At 51.3% G+C, this 16,094-nt stretch overlaps 1 protein-coding gene across 2 annotated transcripts; it reads left to right on the forward strand.

Moving 5' to 3' along the window:
• Window positions 1-1,096: 1,096 nt before the first annotated feature.
• Cspg5 (chondroitin sulfate proteoglycan 5) lies at window positions 1,097-15,519 on the forward strand. 2 transcript variants are annotated; one of them, XM_034484334.2, is made up of 5 exons: window positions 1,097-1,374; window positions 1,972-3,079; window positions 6,484-6,672; window positions 8,691-8,847; window positions 14,991-15,306. In XM_034484334.2, exons 1-5 carry the CDS (start codon window positions 1,278-1,280, stop codon window positions 15,150-15,152), a joined length of 1,713 nt encoding a protein of 570 aa, XP_034340225.1. In that variant the 5' UTR covers window positions 1,097-1,277; the 3' UTR covers window positions 15,153-15,306. The 2 variants fall into 2 exon arrangements, with proteins under 2 accessions (XP_034340225.1, XP_034340226.1); XM_034484335.2 differs by having other exon boundaries at window positions 1,100-1,374; window positions 8,691-8,766; window positions 14,991-15,519.
• Window positions 15,520-16,094: the final 575 nt, after the last annotated feature.

Below are 16,094 nucleotides of genomic sequence, written 5' to 3' on the forward strand. Positions count from 1 at the left end.
TGTTAGCCTGGAGGGGACTCTAGGCTGGGCAGATGGGTACAGCCTTAGTTTTGAGAGGAAAGGAGTGTTGAACCAAGGCAACCCCACTAGAAAAGTGTGAGACAGATTAAATGATGGCTCTCCATCTTGCTCATATTTGGTCTCTGACAGAAACGAGACCATCAACACCAGCATTGCCCCATGCCCTTGGGCTGAGCTGAACATGATCATTTAGGTCAATAATAAAACATCAAGAAGTAGGCTATTTGGAGTCGGGGAAGACCAGGTGACTAAGCTGTAGTTCTGCCTCCCCTCCAACAGGTCTCCAGTAAGCAGTGAACCTGGGTTAGGAACAGAGACGTCTGTCTCCCTCCACATTCCGTGTGTAATCTAACCAGGAACTTGGGTTTGGGTAGTACTGGGCACCTGCGGAAGGCCGCCCTGGATTTAGAAAAGGCAAGGCAAAGTCCAAATACTGGGGACCGGTCTCACCCCTTGCCCGATAATGCATTGGGTGGACCTGGCTGTGCAAGATTTAAACTAATGGCTTTGGCTGTGGACAGATTAAGTCTGATCCGATTAGAGCCTAGGCCATAGTATTCGCTTCCTTGCCCGGCTCTGTCGACGTTCTCCCTACTCTCGTGAAGAAGGCTTAGAGACGGACTGGAGAACCTTCCCATCACCGAACACCGAACTGGCACCCGATAGTCCGTGTCCCGGACTCTGCTCTTCCACACTGGGGGCGCAGGCTTCCGCCCCCTGTGGCCCTTCCGAGCCCCGCCCCGAGCCTGCGGGTGTCGGAGCCCGCGACGTCCCCGCCTCCCCTGCGCGCGCGTGGCGGGTGGGTTCCTCGGAGGTCCGCGGCCGAGCGCTCTCAGCACCGGGAGCGCAGGTGGGCCTCGTGGGCTGCCGCCGGTGCACCTGTCGGCTTCCCCCAGTGGCTCTGCTGCCGCCCCTGCGCGCCGCGCGTGCATCGCTCTCCACGTCCCGTGCCAGCGGGGTCTGACTGTCCCCTGGCGAGGAGGACCGAGAGGGGCCGGCGTCAACGCGACGTGCTGCGGGGCGGGCGGAGTGGGGGCGGCGCCGAGCGCGGCGGCGGCAGCGGCAAGCGGCAGCGGCGGCGCGGGAGGCGGGGAGGCGCGGCGCGCGGAGGACAGCGGCTGACGGCGGCATGCGGCGCCTCATGCTGCCCACCGTGGGCTGAGGCGGCCGCAGACGGGCGGCAGGCGCAGCGGCCGGGCAAGCCGAGGGCGCAGCCAAGCCGCGCGCACCGCGAACAGCGGCCGGGGCTCAGCGCAATGGGCCGAGCTGGAGGCGGGGGCCCGGGCTGGGGGCCGCCACCGGCGTTGCTGCTTCTGGGGGTCACGCTGATGCTCACCGCTGGGGCCGTACCGGGTAGGTACCCACCCGGACCGCGACCCCAGTCAGCCCCTTGCGCCCCACCCCATGCCAGGGTCTCCCTGGCTTCAGGTCCAGGTGGAGTACCCAAGCCCTGACAAGGGGGCGGGGCACCGCCTGGCCTGCAGCCCGGGACCGGGCGGGAAAGGGGAGGAGGAGGGGACCTGCAGGGGGTGGAGGACACAGGCCGGCGGGGAACAGCGCATGGCCTGTGAGCAGACAGCAGGGTGGGCTAGGGTGGGGGTGGGGTCTTGAGATAGGGGCGGGGTCTGATCGGGGGCGGGGGCCTAGATGCGATTTGTGGGCGAGGCTGCGGGACGGGGCGGGGTCCAGAAGATGAGGCTAGGATGAGCCAAAGTTGGGGGAGTACCCTGACCTCGTCTCGCAGACTGCGGGTGCTATTTGGGGCGGGAAAGCATTGGCAATGTGTATTTACCAAGCTTGGGAGGCAGACTCAGGGGCGGGCCTTAAAATGGGGCGTGGCCTTAGACACCGAAGCAATGTCCCAGGGTGGACCTAGGTCTACAGGATCTCCCTCAGCTTCTCACCCGGACATGCCACCTTGACACCCTGCCCCCGCCCTCCCTCCCACAGCACGGGAAGCAGGCAGTGCGATCGAGGCTGAAGAGCTGGTGAGGAGCGGCCTTGCATGGGAGTCGCGTGCCAATGACACGCGGGAGGAAGCCGGCCTGCCAGCAGCTGGGGAAGATGAGACCTCGTGGACAGAGCCGGGCAGTGAGCTGACTGCGGTGGGCCCTGGGGTCGGGCCAGAGGAGACACTAGAGGCATCAGCTTCAGTGACTGGCACTGCCTGGCTAGAGGCAGATGGTCCAGGCCTAAGTGGAGTGACTGCAGAGGCTGGCAGTGGCGATGCCCAGACCCTTCCAGCTACACTCCAGGCTCCTAATGAGGCCCTTGGGTCATCTACAATGCCCCCTGTCATTCCTGAGGCTACTGAAGCCAATGGACCTCCCTCCCCCACTATCCATGATAAGCCTAGCCTAGGCCCTGAACTCCCTCAGGAGATCCCCTTGGAGGTTTGGCTGAACCCGGGAGGCAGCACACCTGACCCTCAAGGGCCAGAGCCCACTTTTTCCCTTCAAGGCACTCTAGAGACCCAACCAGCCTCAGATATAATGGACATTGATTACTTTGAAGGATTGGATAGTGAGGGCCGTGGTGCAGACATGGGCAGCTTCCCCAGGTCACCAGGAACCTCAGAAAATCACCCTGACACTGACGGAGAGACCCCTTCCTGGAGCCTGCTTGACTTGTACGATGACTTCACCCCCTTTGATGAGTCTGATTTCTACCCTACCACATCCTTCTATGATGATTTGGAAGAGGACGAAGAGGAAGAGGAGGATAAGGATGCAGTCGGAGGTGGAGACCTGGAAGATGAAAATGACCTTCTCCTGCCCTCTCAAAAGCCTGGTGTGGGGCCTGGGACAGGACAGCCCACCAGTCGGTGGCATGCTGTTCCACCACATACTCTGGGGATGGTACCTGGAAGCAGCATCTCTCTTAGGCCCCGCCCTGGAGATCCAGGCAAGGACCTGGCCTCAGGCGAAAATGGCACCGAGTGCCGAGTTGGCTTCGTCAGACACAATGGCTCCTGCCGGTCTGTCTGTGACCTCTTCCCCAGTTACTGTCACAATGGCGGCCAGTGCTACCTGGTGGAGAACATAGGGGCTTTCTGCAGGTAAGGGAGTGACAGATGTTCAGGGGCTGGTAGAACAGGGTCTAAGCAATGTAAATGGGACAGACTCAGCCAATGGGCAGTTGAGAGGCATGACTTCCCAGATGAGTACATTCGCAGGACAATTGTGAATTTAAAGCCATCATGGGCTCCACAGTCAAAAAAAAAAAAAAAAAAAAAAGCAATTTGTGATCTTGCCACCAGGACAAGTTCCTCAGAAGTAATATTTTGTCTTTCAAGGCTAGGTGAAGGGATTTTCTCCCAGGGCTCTAGAAAGCGTCCATACTTGTGAAGGGGGGAGGCCTAGAACCCTGCTGGGAAGTTAAAATGGCTCTCGAGTGTTCCTGCCACTCGAGTGTATTTACCCAGAGAGCCAGATGTCTCTGAAGGGGATGTAGGCATGTAAAGTCAATGTGCACCCCTAAGCCAGCCTCAAGAGCGGCCACACACAGGCTAGGTCAAGCCAAAACTTTTCAGAATACCTTGCCAGTAGGTGATGTTTGTGGTTTTGGGTGGCAGCTCTCGTCCGTTGGTGACCAACTGTCCTGGGATAGTAAGTCTGTAATGTTTTCAAAGATAAGAGTTTAGAGATCTCCAAGGACACATTGTCTAAAGCTACCATCTCACACCTCATCAGTAAATTCTCAGTCACCTCACCTCGGGGAATCGCCTCACAGAGAGAGATCTGCCTGATGGAGAACATGACTTGTAGAAGATCCTAGGTCTGGGCGGCGCTTGAGGAAGAGCAGAAGAGCATAGTCTTGTTCTCACCGGCTCCAAGGGAACATTTCTGTCCTCTACAGAGCTCCTTCTCTCCTTCCTTTCTTCCTTCCTTCCTTCTCTCCTTCCTTCCTTCCCTTTCTCTCCTTCCTTCCTTCCTTCTCTCCTTCCTTCCTTCCTTCCCTTTCTCTCCTTCCTTCCTTCCTTCCTCCTTCCTTCTCTCCTTCCTTCCTTCCTTCTCTCCTTCCTTCCTTCTTTCCCTTTCTCTCCTTCCTTCCTTCCTTCTCTCCTTCCTTCCTTCCTTCCCTTTCTCTCCTTCCTTCCTTCCTTCCTCCTTCCTTCTCTCCTTCCTTCCTTCCTTCCTTCCTTTTTTTTGTTTGTTTGTTTTTCAAGACAGGGTCTCTTTCAGTATATCCCTGGCTGTACTAGAACTGGCTATGAAGACCAGGCTGACCTCAAACTCAGAGATCTGCCTGCCTCTGCCTCCCGAGTGTTGGGATTGAAGGTGTGCACCACCATCAGCCTTTCCCCCCCACCATTGTTTTTATTTTTATACATTTATTTTTGAAACAGGGTCTCACTGTATGGCCCTGGCTAGGGCCACTTCACAGATGAGGCTGGCCTCGAACTCATAGAGATCTGTCTGTCTGCCTCTGAATGTTGGGCTTTAGGTGTACACCACCACGCCCAGCCCTTCCTTCCTTTCTTCCTTCCTTCCTTCCTTCCTTCCTTCCTTTCTTCCTTCCTTCTTTCCTTCCTTTCCTTTCTTTTTTTTTTAAGATAAGGTCTATGTAGTCTAGGCTGACCTTGAATTCCCAAACCCCCTGCTTCCACCTCCCAAGTGCTAGGATCACATGCCTAAGTCACACCCAGTTTTAAATGTCTCCACATTTCTTTGTGTTCCTGTAAGAAGTACTTAAGATTTACTGTAGCACCTGGGCATTGAAGCTTGAGTTCCAGCCCCTTCTGATGTCATTTCCTAGATGACACTAGGATCATCACCATAGTGGATGTGACCACATACTTCTAGTTGGAGTTGTCCAGCCATTCCAAACAGTAATTTCTCTAATCAAAAAACTATGGTAATGGAGGAACATAGTGATCCCAACACTGGAGAGGCAGAGGCAAAGGAAACAGGAGTTCAAAGCTAGCCTAAGCTACATTGCAAGTTTGAAGCCACCTGGGGCTACGTGAGATCCTGACGCAGAAAAAAAAAAATGGTGGTCTTAGAAAGAACTTGCCAGTTAGTTAGAGACCACCAAACAGGTAAGACCCTGTGAAGTTTGTCCTCTCTTTAATCTGGGGAACTGTGGCGATGACTTCAGGCTGGGGAACAGCAGTCTGCAAAATCATCTTTCACCCTACCGGAGGCCTGACATTTTTACCTTCAGAGTGAGCTTCCTACCACAGTGTGAAATCCAGAGCCTCTAGAGAGCCGAGGAAGCACCAGAACCTCCTGGCACTCTCAGGGAATTCTCCAGTAGGAGAAAGATTGTCCTCCTGGACAGTCTGCGAAGCTGCTTTCTCCCACAGGGGTCTTCTCCACGTGGCCCATGGCAACTCCTCTTGCTCAGCTTCTATCCCAAGATCACACACAGACCTCCGTGCCCAGGCTCCTCTTCAGCTTTGCACACCCAGGCCTGGCGGCAGCTCGCAAACTATTTTACATTCCACTCACAGGAGACTGCTGAGTCTTTGGTTGCAGACTGCAGCATGCCTTTGTCTCCGTCACCCGCTGCAGGGAGAGGATCTGAGCTATGGCAGAACTTTTCTAGAACATTGAGTGAGAGGGCCCCCACAGACAGGGGTCTACATTCCCTGGCAACCTCAAACAGATTGTCTGTACCTCCCATGGCAGAGAGATTCAGTCGGAAACAAAAATTCCTTATTAGGCACATCTCCCACCTTGTTTTGGGTGTGAGGAAGCCATCTCAATAGTGCATAATCTCTGGGCCCCTTTCTCTAGTCTGTCATTCACCCGAGGTTCATGTCCTCCCTCCTTTGCCTGCCTCTGTATCCTTCCACGTCTCTCTCTTTGAAGCAGCCTGGTTCCCATGGAAACAGCAATGTCATTGGAAGAGTTGGAGCCTGGGAATGTCCCCAAGGGCAAGAGAAAGTCACTCAACAAAAGAACGAAAACCCACCCCAAGGGTTGATTTCTTACTTTGCTGGCAGGGGCTTCTCACAGTCCTAAGAAGGTTTAGGGGCAGAAACTTTGCAGTGGTAAGAAGGGAATGTCCACCCATCTCTGGCTGTCAGGTCCATTTTTTCAATGTCATAGGAACTAGATGGGATAGAGGCTACCACGTGCGGGGCAGGTTCAAGTATTTCACCTTGAATCACACCACCATCTTGCACCCAGTGCCTGGGCGGGCAGAATTCTGGGTATCTCTGCAAGGCAAAAGCCCAGGATTCTGTTCCCGCCCTGTCACTTACGAGTCAATTTCTCTGCTTCGCTCACCTCATTTATTTATATCACAGGCTTTGGAACACCCAGCCCCTTTCATAGAACACCTGTAACGTTGGGGTGAAGACAGGGATGAGGTCTGCTCAGACTGGAGCTGCCACAGTCCTGCAGTCAGTCCTCAGAGTAGGCTATCAAGTTGTGTGTCGCCAGCATCAGAGTCGGGCTCTTGCTGTGGCCAAGACTGCCTGCCCATCACCTGAGTCCCTCTGTGTCCTTGTAGGTGTAACACCCAGGACTACATCTGGCACAAGGGGATGCGCTGTGAGTCCATCATCACAGACTTCCAGGTGATGTGCGTGGCCGTTGGCTCGGCCGCACTCGTGCTGCTGCTACTGTTCATGATGACTGTGTTCTTCGCCAAGAAGCTCTATCTGCTCAAGACTGAGAATACCAAGCTTCGGAGGACCAAGTAAGTCTGTCAGCAGACCTTGTCAGCAGAGGCACGGCCCCAACCCAGGGTGATGGAGGGTGTCTGGCACCTGTCCTCTAGCCCTTTGGTTCAGGCTAAAAGTTCACTTAAGTTTTTCTATGCATATGTAACACGTGCTGGGTAAAGCCTCAGGCTTGTGTAACTGTCATCAGCCATGTTCCAGCTGATACCCTAAAACCCGGGAAAGAGAGTGCTAAAGAGAGGGCTACCAGCATATGTCACGTCCCTAAGTAATTACTACACTCACTCTGCCAGCTTTGCCTGCCTATACTGCTTCCCTGGTGTACTGGCATTGGGTACAAGATGATGGTGTGATTCAAGATGAAATACTGGAACCTACCCCACACACACACACATCCAGTGGCCAGTGCAAGGATTTTACCCACAAATCAGGATAGAGTAAGTCCAGCCCCTTCAGATCTTCTATCAGTGGATACTGAGGAGAGATGTGTTAGGCTACACTGCACTGCCTTTTTAAAGCTACCCCCTTAGGCTAGGGTGTTAGCTCAGGTGATAGGATATTCCTCTGGTGCTCAAAACTACCCTTTGATCCTTTGCACCACGTAAACTGGGGTGTGGCAGCATATACCAGTACTCAGAAAAGGTCAAAGCCAGAAGGCCATAAATTCAAGGTCATCTTCAGCTACATGGGGAGGTTGAGGCTAGCCTGAGCTAAGTGGGACCTTTTGTCCCTTGAGCCATGCCCCGTGTACTGTGTACTAGTCCACTAGCCACTGCTGTTCATTCTCACCTTTTGAGAGTGAATGCCAGTCTGCACTTAGTCCTTTTGGTCATTGTCCACTTTAACTCATAATTAAGTTGTACCCATTTTACATATATGCGTGTACGCCACACAAACGCTGGTCAAGCCAGATTCCAAATAGAATAGAATTTAGCAGTGACGAGCGATCAGAGTTAACTTCCTGTATTGTGTATTTTAAGGACCACAAAGGACTACGGGGTCTCGTTTTTTGGCTCTCAAGCTGTGCCAGCTGTGTATCTGAGCGATGACCCACATTTACCATTAAGTCCATACCTTGAACACTCCACGTGCGACCTTATGCACTAGGAAAAGACTTCTCTGATGTTGAAGCAAAGTAAAAATGTTTTTTAAAGTGTCACAGGGGTCTCAAAAGGAGACTTGCCCCCAGACCCAAGAGAATTCATACAACCTGGTCTCAGCTTTCTTTCCTTAGCTTCCGATATTAATCCCTACAGAGAATTCGGCTGAAGGACTTTCCCTGGGTCCTGGGAAAAAGACAAAACACCATGTGTTTGCTCCTGTGCTGGGTAAAGACACGCAGTGTGCAGACAGTGGCAGCCCTGTGACCTTCCAGCTAACCGCCATAGGACTGAAAGGGCCCCTCTTCTATTGTCCCTGTGCATTGAGGCAGGGACATAAATCTGTGCACGTGATTGCTTCAGAGTAATACAAGCCACGACCTTTGGCTCCTCATCCCATGGCTACACTGAAGCAATGGCTGTGCAGGGCCACTTCAGGCAGGGCAGCTGGTGGTGGTGGTGCCTGAGAAGGGGCATTATTGCTCTGAGAACGCCACGGCCACTCAGTCCTGTAGATAGTGTGACATTTATTGATTCTAAGATACATATTTCTTCTCACGTATTAGCATCTCTGAAATTGGATTGTGTCTTACAATTGCTGGCATCGTGAAATCACTGTTGGCCAGATGGTTGTCTTGATGCAGTTGTAATTGCCTGGCATGCACAAACACGGTCATAGTTGTTCATATCGTTGGCAGTTCTTTAAAGTCCCAATGTGCTACTTCAAGTATAAAAAATTCCCAGGGGATAAGAGAGTATTGTATTGGATGGGTTTACGGGGCTGAAGTTTATTCCCGGAGGCAAGTCAAGTCCTGATGCATCCTGCTCTCCTCGTGGTATAATATAATATCTGATCACGAAGCTGAGGCATCGCTGCTGGGATTTTGCAATGGTGACTTGACTTACATTTTCCCTTCCCTCTTCTGTCCTTCCAGCAAATTCCGGACCCCATCTGAGCTCCACAATGATAACTTCTCCCTCTCCACCATTGCCGAGGGCTCTCATCCAAATGTAAGGAAACTTTGCGACACTCCCTGTGTCTCCTCCCCCCATGCCCGTGCCTTGGCTCACTATGATAACATTGTCTGTCAGGTAACTTATCTTCCTCACATCTCCCCTTTGGCATGCCTCTGCCCCTGCCCCTGCCCCTGCCTCTGCCCCCTGCCCCCCACCCAACCCACCAGACAGTAGGCAGTCACCAGACAGCTTTGAAGATCAGCTCAGGGCAACCCAGTGGTGAGGGGAAGAATGCAATGATTCTCTGACAGGCTGAGTTACAGGTGCTAGAGTCTTCTAGAATGGCTTAATGATTTGAAGCTTCCCCTGTGCTGGGGAATTTCCTGGTAGTTACTGAAGCAAATGGAGATCACCCCTTAAAATAGACAGAGAAACCTACCACACAGTACTTTCTGAAGCCCCTGACAGCTAGCAGACTTACACATGTTCCTTAGGGCCAAGAGGAGCACAGGAACTGCTAGAATCATTAGTCTAGGATAATTCTGATCCTTGTGTAGGTGGGGAGTGTCTTGGTTTGTTTGGGTTTTTTTTTTTTCTGAAACAGATGCTTACTATGTGACTATTGTTGAATGTGCAGGGCACCCCCTACTTCCATCTCCCAATTCCTAAAAATGGAAGCATGAGCTGCCACCATAACTGACTGGCTAGCCCCGAACTTGCTATGTAGCCTACTATGGGTTTGAACTCTTGATCCTCCCCTCCATCTCCTAAACATTTCGATTACAGGTGTGTACACCATGCCTCGGTTCTAATTCTGTTCTTAGAAGGATAAGTTCATACTATCAGTTGAACCTCCGCCCCCCCTAGAGGTCACAATAACCATGTTCTGAAGACACTGGCTAGTTGACCTGCCTGAGTACTGTGATATCGGATACTGTCAGAGAACCCTGTTTTGGGGGAAGAGGGGGGAGAGTGTTATGACAGGGTTTCTCTGTGTGCAGTCTTGGCTGTTCTGGAACTTACTTTGTAGACCAGGCTGGCTTCAAACTCACAGAGCTCCACCTGCCTCTGCTTGCCCTGAGTGCTGGGATTAAATGCATGAGCCACCACCATCCTGCTCAGAGAATTCTAAAAATAAAATCGCCATCGGAACCAAATTATTTCATACCTAGATCCAAGAATGCTGCACATAGTGCAGGTTCCACGACTCCAGATGAGCACTTCATCAGTGCAGAGGTCACCGTTCCACGGACCGGGGCCTGGGAGGCTCCTGACCCCAGCAGTGGTGTTGGAGCAGAGGTTTGGAAAGCTCTGTGATTAGAACTTAGGAAGTCAGGGCTCTTTGTGCCCTAATATTCTAGACCCATTCTGTTCAGAGGCCCCTCCTGTAGGTTAAGAACGTTTTCTGATGCTGATCTGTGCCGACTCACTTTAGGAAGCTGAGGCAAGGGGATTGTTATTAGTTCAATCACTTGAGACCTTGTCTGAAAATTAAAGGAAAAGGGTTTGAAGCCAAGTTGGAGTACATATCAAGATCTTGTCTCAAAAACAAAACATCATCAAAAGCTCTGGGAAGGTAGCTTAGTCTCTGAAGTGCGTTCAGTTGGGGTGTATGGATCTCTAGGGAATGATGGTCTGTACAGGCTCTTGTTCCTCTGCTGGACCCGCCGCCATCTTGTATGTGTCGGGCAGCAGATGGGACCAATATGGAGTTGCTCCTGCCTGATGGAACCGGCCTTGGGAAGGTTGGCTTCTTCAGGCAGCTTCACAGTCACTGACTTCTTTCCCCTCTGAAAGGGGCCGTGAAGGAACAGCTCCTCCTAGGCTCCAGTGTCTGCATGAGCCTGCACAAACATCAGCTCTTGCCTGGGCTCTGTGGAGAATTCCATAGTCCAGAGACACAGCTATGAACACAAAGCAGAGAGCAAGCAGGTCAGCTGCCTTGGACCCTGTAAGGTAACTCAGCAGTCACAGCAGCTGAGCCAGCCCTCAGGGCAGTGGCAGGGCCAGGCTGAGGTGCTCTCCTGGCTCCTCTTGGATCTTGAGGGTAATTTTCAGCCGAGGGTTAACACCAGAGATCGACCTGTGGCCCCTATATATATGTATGCACACCACATACACATATGCGCGCGCGTGCGCGCGCACACACACACACACACACACACACACACACACACACACACACACCTCATCCTCCCCTGAGCTTGAGCCCAAGAGCGTTGTCTTCTCTCTGCACGTGTCTGGGTTTGTGTATGCAATCTCACTGAGGATGTCAGCTGGTCACTTGAGGGAGTTGGTTCTCTCCTTCCACCACGTGAGTCCCAGGGATCACATTCCGTCCATGTGGAGTTGGAGAGCATGTGAGAAGGTCCAAGTGCAGCTTTTGAGTAAAGTCATCCGAAACTCACAGGCAGACTGCCCAGCCCCCCAGCTGCCTTTTGTTCCTTACTGTTCTAACCAGAGGGGATACCTAGGTCCTCTGAAGACCTGAGAGGGTTTCCAGGAGTTCTATTTATCTGATGTTTTTTTTTTTTTTTTTTCTTCATGATCCCCCTTAGTGCTTTTGTCTCCTGTTTAAATCTTGCCTGCTTCCCAGATTGCCCATCCCTTAGAGGTCTGCATGTTTGCCAGGCCTGAGCCCACATTACTCCTGGGCATAGAGTGTCCATATGGCTGGGGTGGAGCACTGGGAACAGGGGTCCACAGTGGTTCTCAGGATGCGTGCCAAGGATCTGTCCTGTTCCCTCATGGCCAGGTACATCTGCCAACTCAAAGACAGATGGCCTGTCTGCTATGGCTTTGGTGACCTTGGGCTTAACGAGATCAGCTCTGGGGGAGACAGTTGGGCTGAAGGAACCCCACCTTGGGTTAGGCACTCCCTCCCGGTTTCCTTTTCAGAGGGTTTATACCTTGTTTGAGGTCCCTGTTTGGGTTCTTCTGCTCCTTAGTTCCAGGACCTTGCTTCTCCAACTTCTGGCCTAGACAGCAGTTTTCTCTGTAGCTTAGACTGGCTTTGAATTTACCAGCCTCCTGCCCCAGCCCTTCAAGTAGCTGGGATCCCAGGCCTGAGTCACCAGGACTGGCTGTCAGTCCCTGAGCCCTTGGGGTGGCTTGCCCACCTTTTTGACATTAGAACTCTGAGGGTCACTTTCTCTTTTTTGTACCCTGAAAAGCATATGTTGAAGGTGAGAGGGTCTCTCAAGGAACCTGAAACCTGGTTCTTGTAAAAGCAGAGGTGACTACAGGCCTACTGTGCTTTCCTGACCCTACTGTGTGTCCCTCGGCTATTCAGACCATCCTACCTTTTTTGAAGGGGTAGGAGTTGGGAGAAGAATCTCCTGCATTCCAGGCAAGCACTGAGCTGTATCTCCTGCCCCATCTTGAACTTAGAAAATGTAAAGCAAGAATGAACCATTATGTATGTGCCAAGATGGCACATACCTGTAATGCCAGTACTTGGAAAGGCTGAGGCAGAAGATCATGAGGTCAGCCTGAACTACATAGAAAATTCAAAGTTAGCCTGGCCAACACAGTAAGACCTGTCTCAAAAACTGAGAAATAAGTAGGCAAGAGAAGTAAGAGTTGTTTTTAGGAAGCCTAGTGTGGTATGACTCTGCAATCTGAAAGGCTAAAAACAAGAATATTGGGAGCTCAAGTTTATTCTTGGCCATCTAAGTTCAAGACAAGTTTAGCCTACATGAGACACTGTCTCAAAAACAAACAGGGCTGGCAAAATGTCTCAGCGAGTGAAGGTATTTGCCCCCAAGCCTGGTGACCTAAGGTTTGACCCCTAGAAACCATGTGGTTAGAAGAGAGAACCAAGTCCTGCAAGTTGTCCTAGGTCTCCACGTGAGCACGGTGGCACCATGACCCGTGTGCACACATAATCAGTGATTCATTTCTGAGGAGTTTAAACAACCAGGAGCTAGAGAGCTGGCTTGGCAGTTCAGAGTTTGATGCACAGTCCTGAACACTGGAGTCCTGACCCCTGCACTCCCACAGCAAGCAGAGTACACCTGCACGCACACCTACATGCACACCTGCTCCAGGGGAGGCAGAGACAGGAGGATGGCTGGGACTTGCAGCCTTCTACCTTAGCTGAGAAAAACAGGAGCCCTGGGTTTGGCCCCTGCCCCCAAAAACTAGGTGGAGAGTGATAACTGAGGAGCCATGGTGCCCCCTCTGTTTGTCACAGACATGCAGCATGGGGTATCCACACAGACACATACAGATAACTAAGGAAATATCTTCAAAAAGTTAATCTGGGGGTGATGCTGAATGCCTCTAATTCCAGCACTCAGGAGGCAGAGGAAGAGGCAGAGGCAGGTGGATCTCTCTCTGTGAGTTCTAGGCCATCTGGTCCTACATAGTGAGTTCCAGGACAGCCAGAGCCACAGTGAGACCCTATCTTAAAACAAAACAAGCCAGTCAATGGTGGTGCATGCCTTTAATCCCAGCACTTGGGAGGCAGAGGCAGGTGGATTTCTGAGTTCGAGGCCAGCCTGGTTTACAGAGTGAGTTCCAGGACAGCCAGGGCTACACAGAGAAACCCTGTCTTGAAAAACCAAAACAAACCAAAAAAAGTCATTAAAAAAACGGTCATCTAGTGAGATGAGCATATTCTTCCCCCTTTTAAAAAGTACAGACTTTGTGTGTATACGTGTGGGTTATGTGCGCCATGTGCGTGCTGGGACCTGAGGAGGCCAGAGAGTGTGGGATTCTCTAGAACTGGAGTGATGTGGGTGCTGGGAACTGAACCTGGGTCCTCTGGGAGAAACAGTAAGTGCTCTTAACCACTGAGTTGCCTTTCCAGCGGCATCTCTACCGTTCTTGGTGACCATGACACTGTCTGTTTAGTCAACAGAGTCTGGACCCTTAAAATGGCTGCTTGGGGCACCAGGGAAGCTGCTGCTGAGGCTCACCCTGACTGTCATCCTCCCTCCAATGCTCTTTATGAGGAACGAGGCAGGGGTTGACACACCAGCCGCTGACAGCTTAGAATGTGGACTCGGGTCTCTGCTGGGGTGGGCTTCCTGTGAGCCCTTAAGGGGCAAATGCAGCTCACAGTCAGGTTCTGGACACAGGTGCACCTGCAAAGTGCATTTTGAACTATCAACTTGAATATGGGCTGACAGAGCGTGGGAGGCCGCTGAGGTGGCTGGAGGAGGCACTGGGGCCTGGCTTGACAAAGTGCCTTCTGAATTAGTGTCTCCAGCAGTACAGTTCTGATGGCCTGAGGCTCATGTCTTTAGCTTCTAGTTGACTATGAGAGAAGTCACCATAGACCTGTGTATGCTCCATTGGGGACACTGACTGACAAGCCATCTTCTCTCACCAGGGCTTCTTGTGAGAACAGTCATCCACATGAGACTTTGGATCCTTAGTCAAGTATTTAAAGGATCTGTTTCTTGGGCTGGAAAGATATCTCGGGGGATAACACGTGCTGCTCTTACAGAAGACCCGAGTTCCGTTTCCTAACACCAGTATTAGGCAGCTCACAACTGCCATTCACTCGAGTTTCAGGGGAACCTAAGGCCTCTGACGTCTGCAGCCACCTCCACTCAGGTACACACACCCACACACAGATACACAGATGAACACACACGTCTGCAGTCACCTCCACTCAGATACACACACCCACACACAGATACACAGATGAACACACATACACATGATTAAAATTAATAAAATAAATCTTTACTGGGAAAATCTATAAAAAAGAAGTAGCCAGGTATGGCAGTGTACACCTTTCATGACAACACTAGCAGCTAGTATCAGTCAGATCTTTATGAGTTTGAGACTAGCCTGGTCTACATAATAAGTTCCAGGCCAGCAAGGGCTACCTACATAGTAAGACCCTGTCCATACATAAATAAATAAGTAAATGGACCAGTTTCTTCCCTACCTATCTTTGTGAGAAAAGATTCATAATCTGATTACTTGTGTCTGCCTGCCTGTTTGTACATAGTAGAGGCTGGTCTTGAGCTTGCTATATAGCCATGGCTAGCCCTGAATTTCCGGCTCTTCTGCCTCCACTTCCCTACTGATGGATGATTACCTGTGAACTTCCGGCCAGGATCAGTGCTTTCAGGAGGGTGACTTTCCTCTGGGGCAGCCGCTCCTCAGCCCCTTAGTCTCTTCTGGCTTTTTCCAGACGTAGCATCGCTGTCTTTGCTCCAACCTGCTCCCAGCCATCTAGGGAGGCCTGGCGCGATTGCTTTGATCCTTCTATCTGTTGTCTTTCTTCCCAACAATCCCCCAATTCTCTCCTCTTCCAGGACGACCCCAGCGCTTCCCACAAAATCCAGGAAGCTCTCAAGTCCCGCCTGAAGGAGGAAGAGTCCTTTAACATCCAGAACTCCATGTCACCCAAACTTGAGGGTGGCAAAGGTGACCAGGATGACTTGGAGGTGAACTGTCTCCAGAATAACCTAACCTGAGACCGAGCAAGAAGAGAGGAAAGGGGGGTGGGGGAGGGAAGGACCGTTGTCTCCTCTCTGGCAGAGTCGACTTCTCGTAACCATTTGTTAAGCTTTTCTTTTTCTGATCTCATGGCATGCTCTGATGTGTTTTGTAGGAGGGGGAAACACTTAAAATAAGCAAAGAAACCGAGCAGGATTGCATATACTGGATGGTTCTTGTCTGTGCTCTCTGTACGTCGCTTCTGCAGCTGTGATTTCTAAACCTCTTCTGGCACTCAGCTGACTTTTTGTTTTGTACTTTGACCCGCCTTTTTTTGGAATACCAGTTTAAAAAAAAAAAAAAAAAAAACAAGGTTCTTGAAATAAAACTTTTTAAAAAGCTGTCCACTTCCTTAGTGCCGGGGCCTTCTGTCTGCTCGGTTGTTGTCAGTTCTGAGACTTCATCAGGTTCGTTCGGATCCCCTACCCCAACTCCCTAGCTTCCCAAAAAAGGTTCACAACCATCTGTAACTGAGGTTCCACAAGATTGCAAGCCTTATTCTGCCTCCTTCCAGCACCAGGATGCACATTCAAGCAAGTGCAATGCATACACATATAAAATAAATACTCTTTTTTTTTTTCTAGACAAGGTTTCTCTGTGTAGCCCTGGCTGTCCTGGAACTCGCTCTATAGACCAGGCTGGCCTTGAACTCAGAGATCTGTCTGCCTCTGCCTCCCAAGTGCTGGGATTAACCCTGAGTGCTGGGATTAAAGGCATGCACCACCACTGCCCAGCTTAAATACATTTTTTTTAAAAAAATGAAATGTTTGAAATCTTGGCAGTAGCAGTGCCTCATCTTTGGCTGCCATAGCAAACAGGACAGACACACCTCGGCCAGCAGGAGTGTGCTTTCTCACAGGATGAAGGTACCAAAAGAAGTGATATCTCTTGAGGCCTCTTCTCCTGTCTTGCCCACTGAC

The sequence above is a fragment of the Arvicanthis niloticus genome, chromosome 21 (assembly GCF_011762505.2).
Source record: "Arvicanthis niloticus isolate mArvNil1 chromosome 21, mArvNil1.pat.X, whole genome shotgun sequence".
In the NCBI taxonomy this organism is placed as follows: domain Eukaryota; kingdom Metazoa; phylum Chordata; class Mammalia; order Rodentia; family Muridae; genus Arvicanthis; species Arvicanthis niloticus.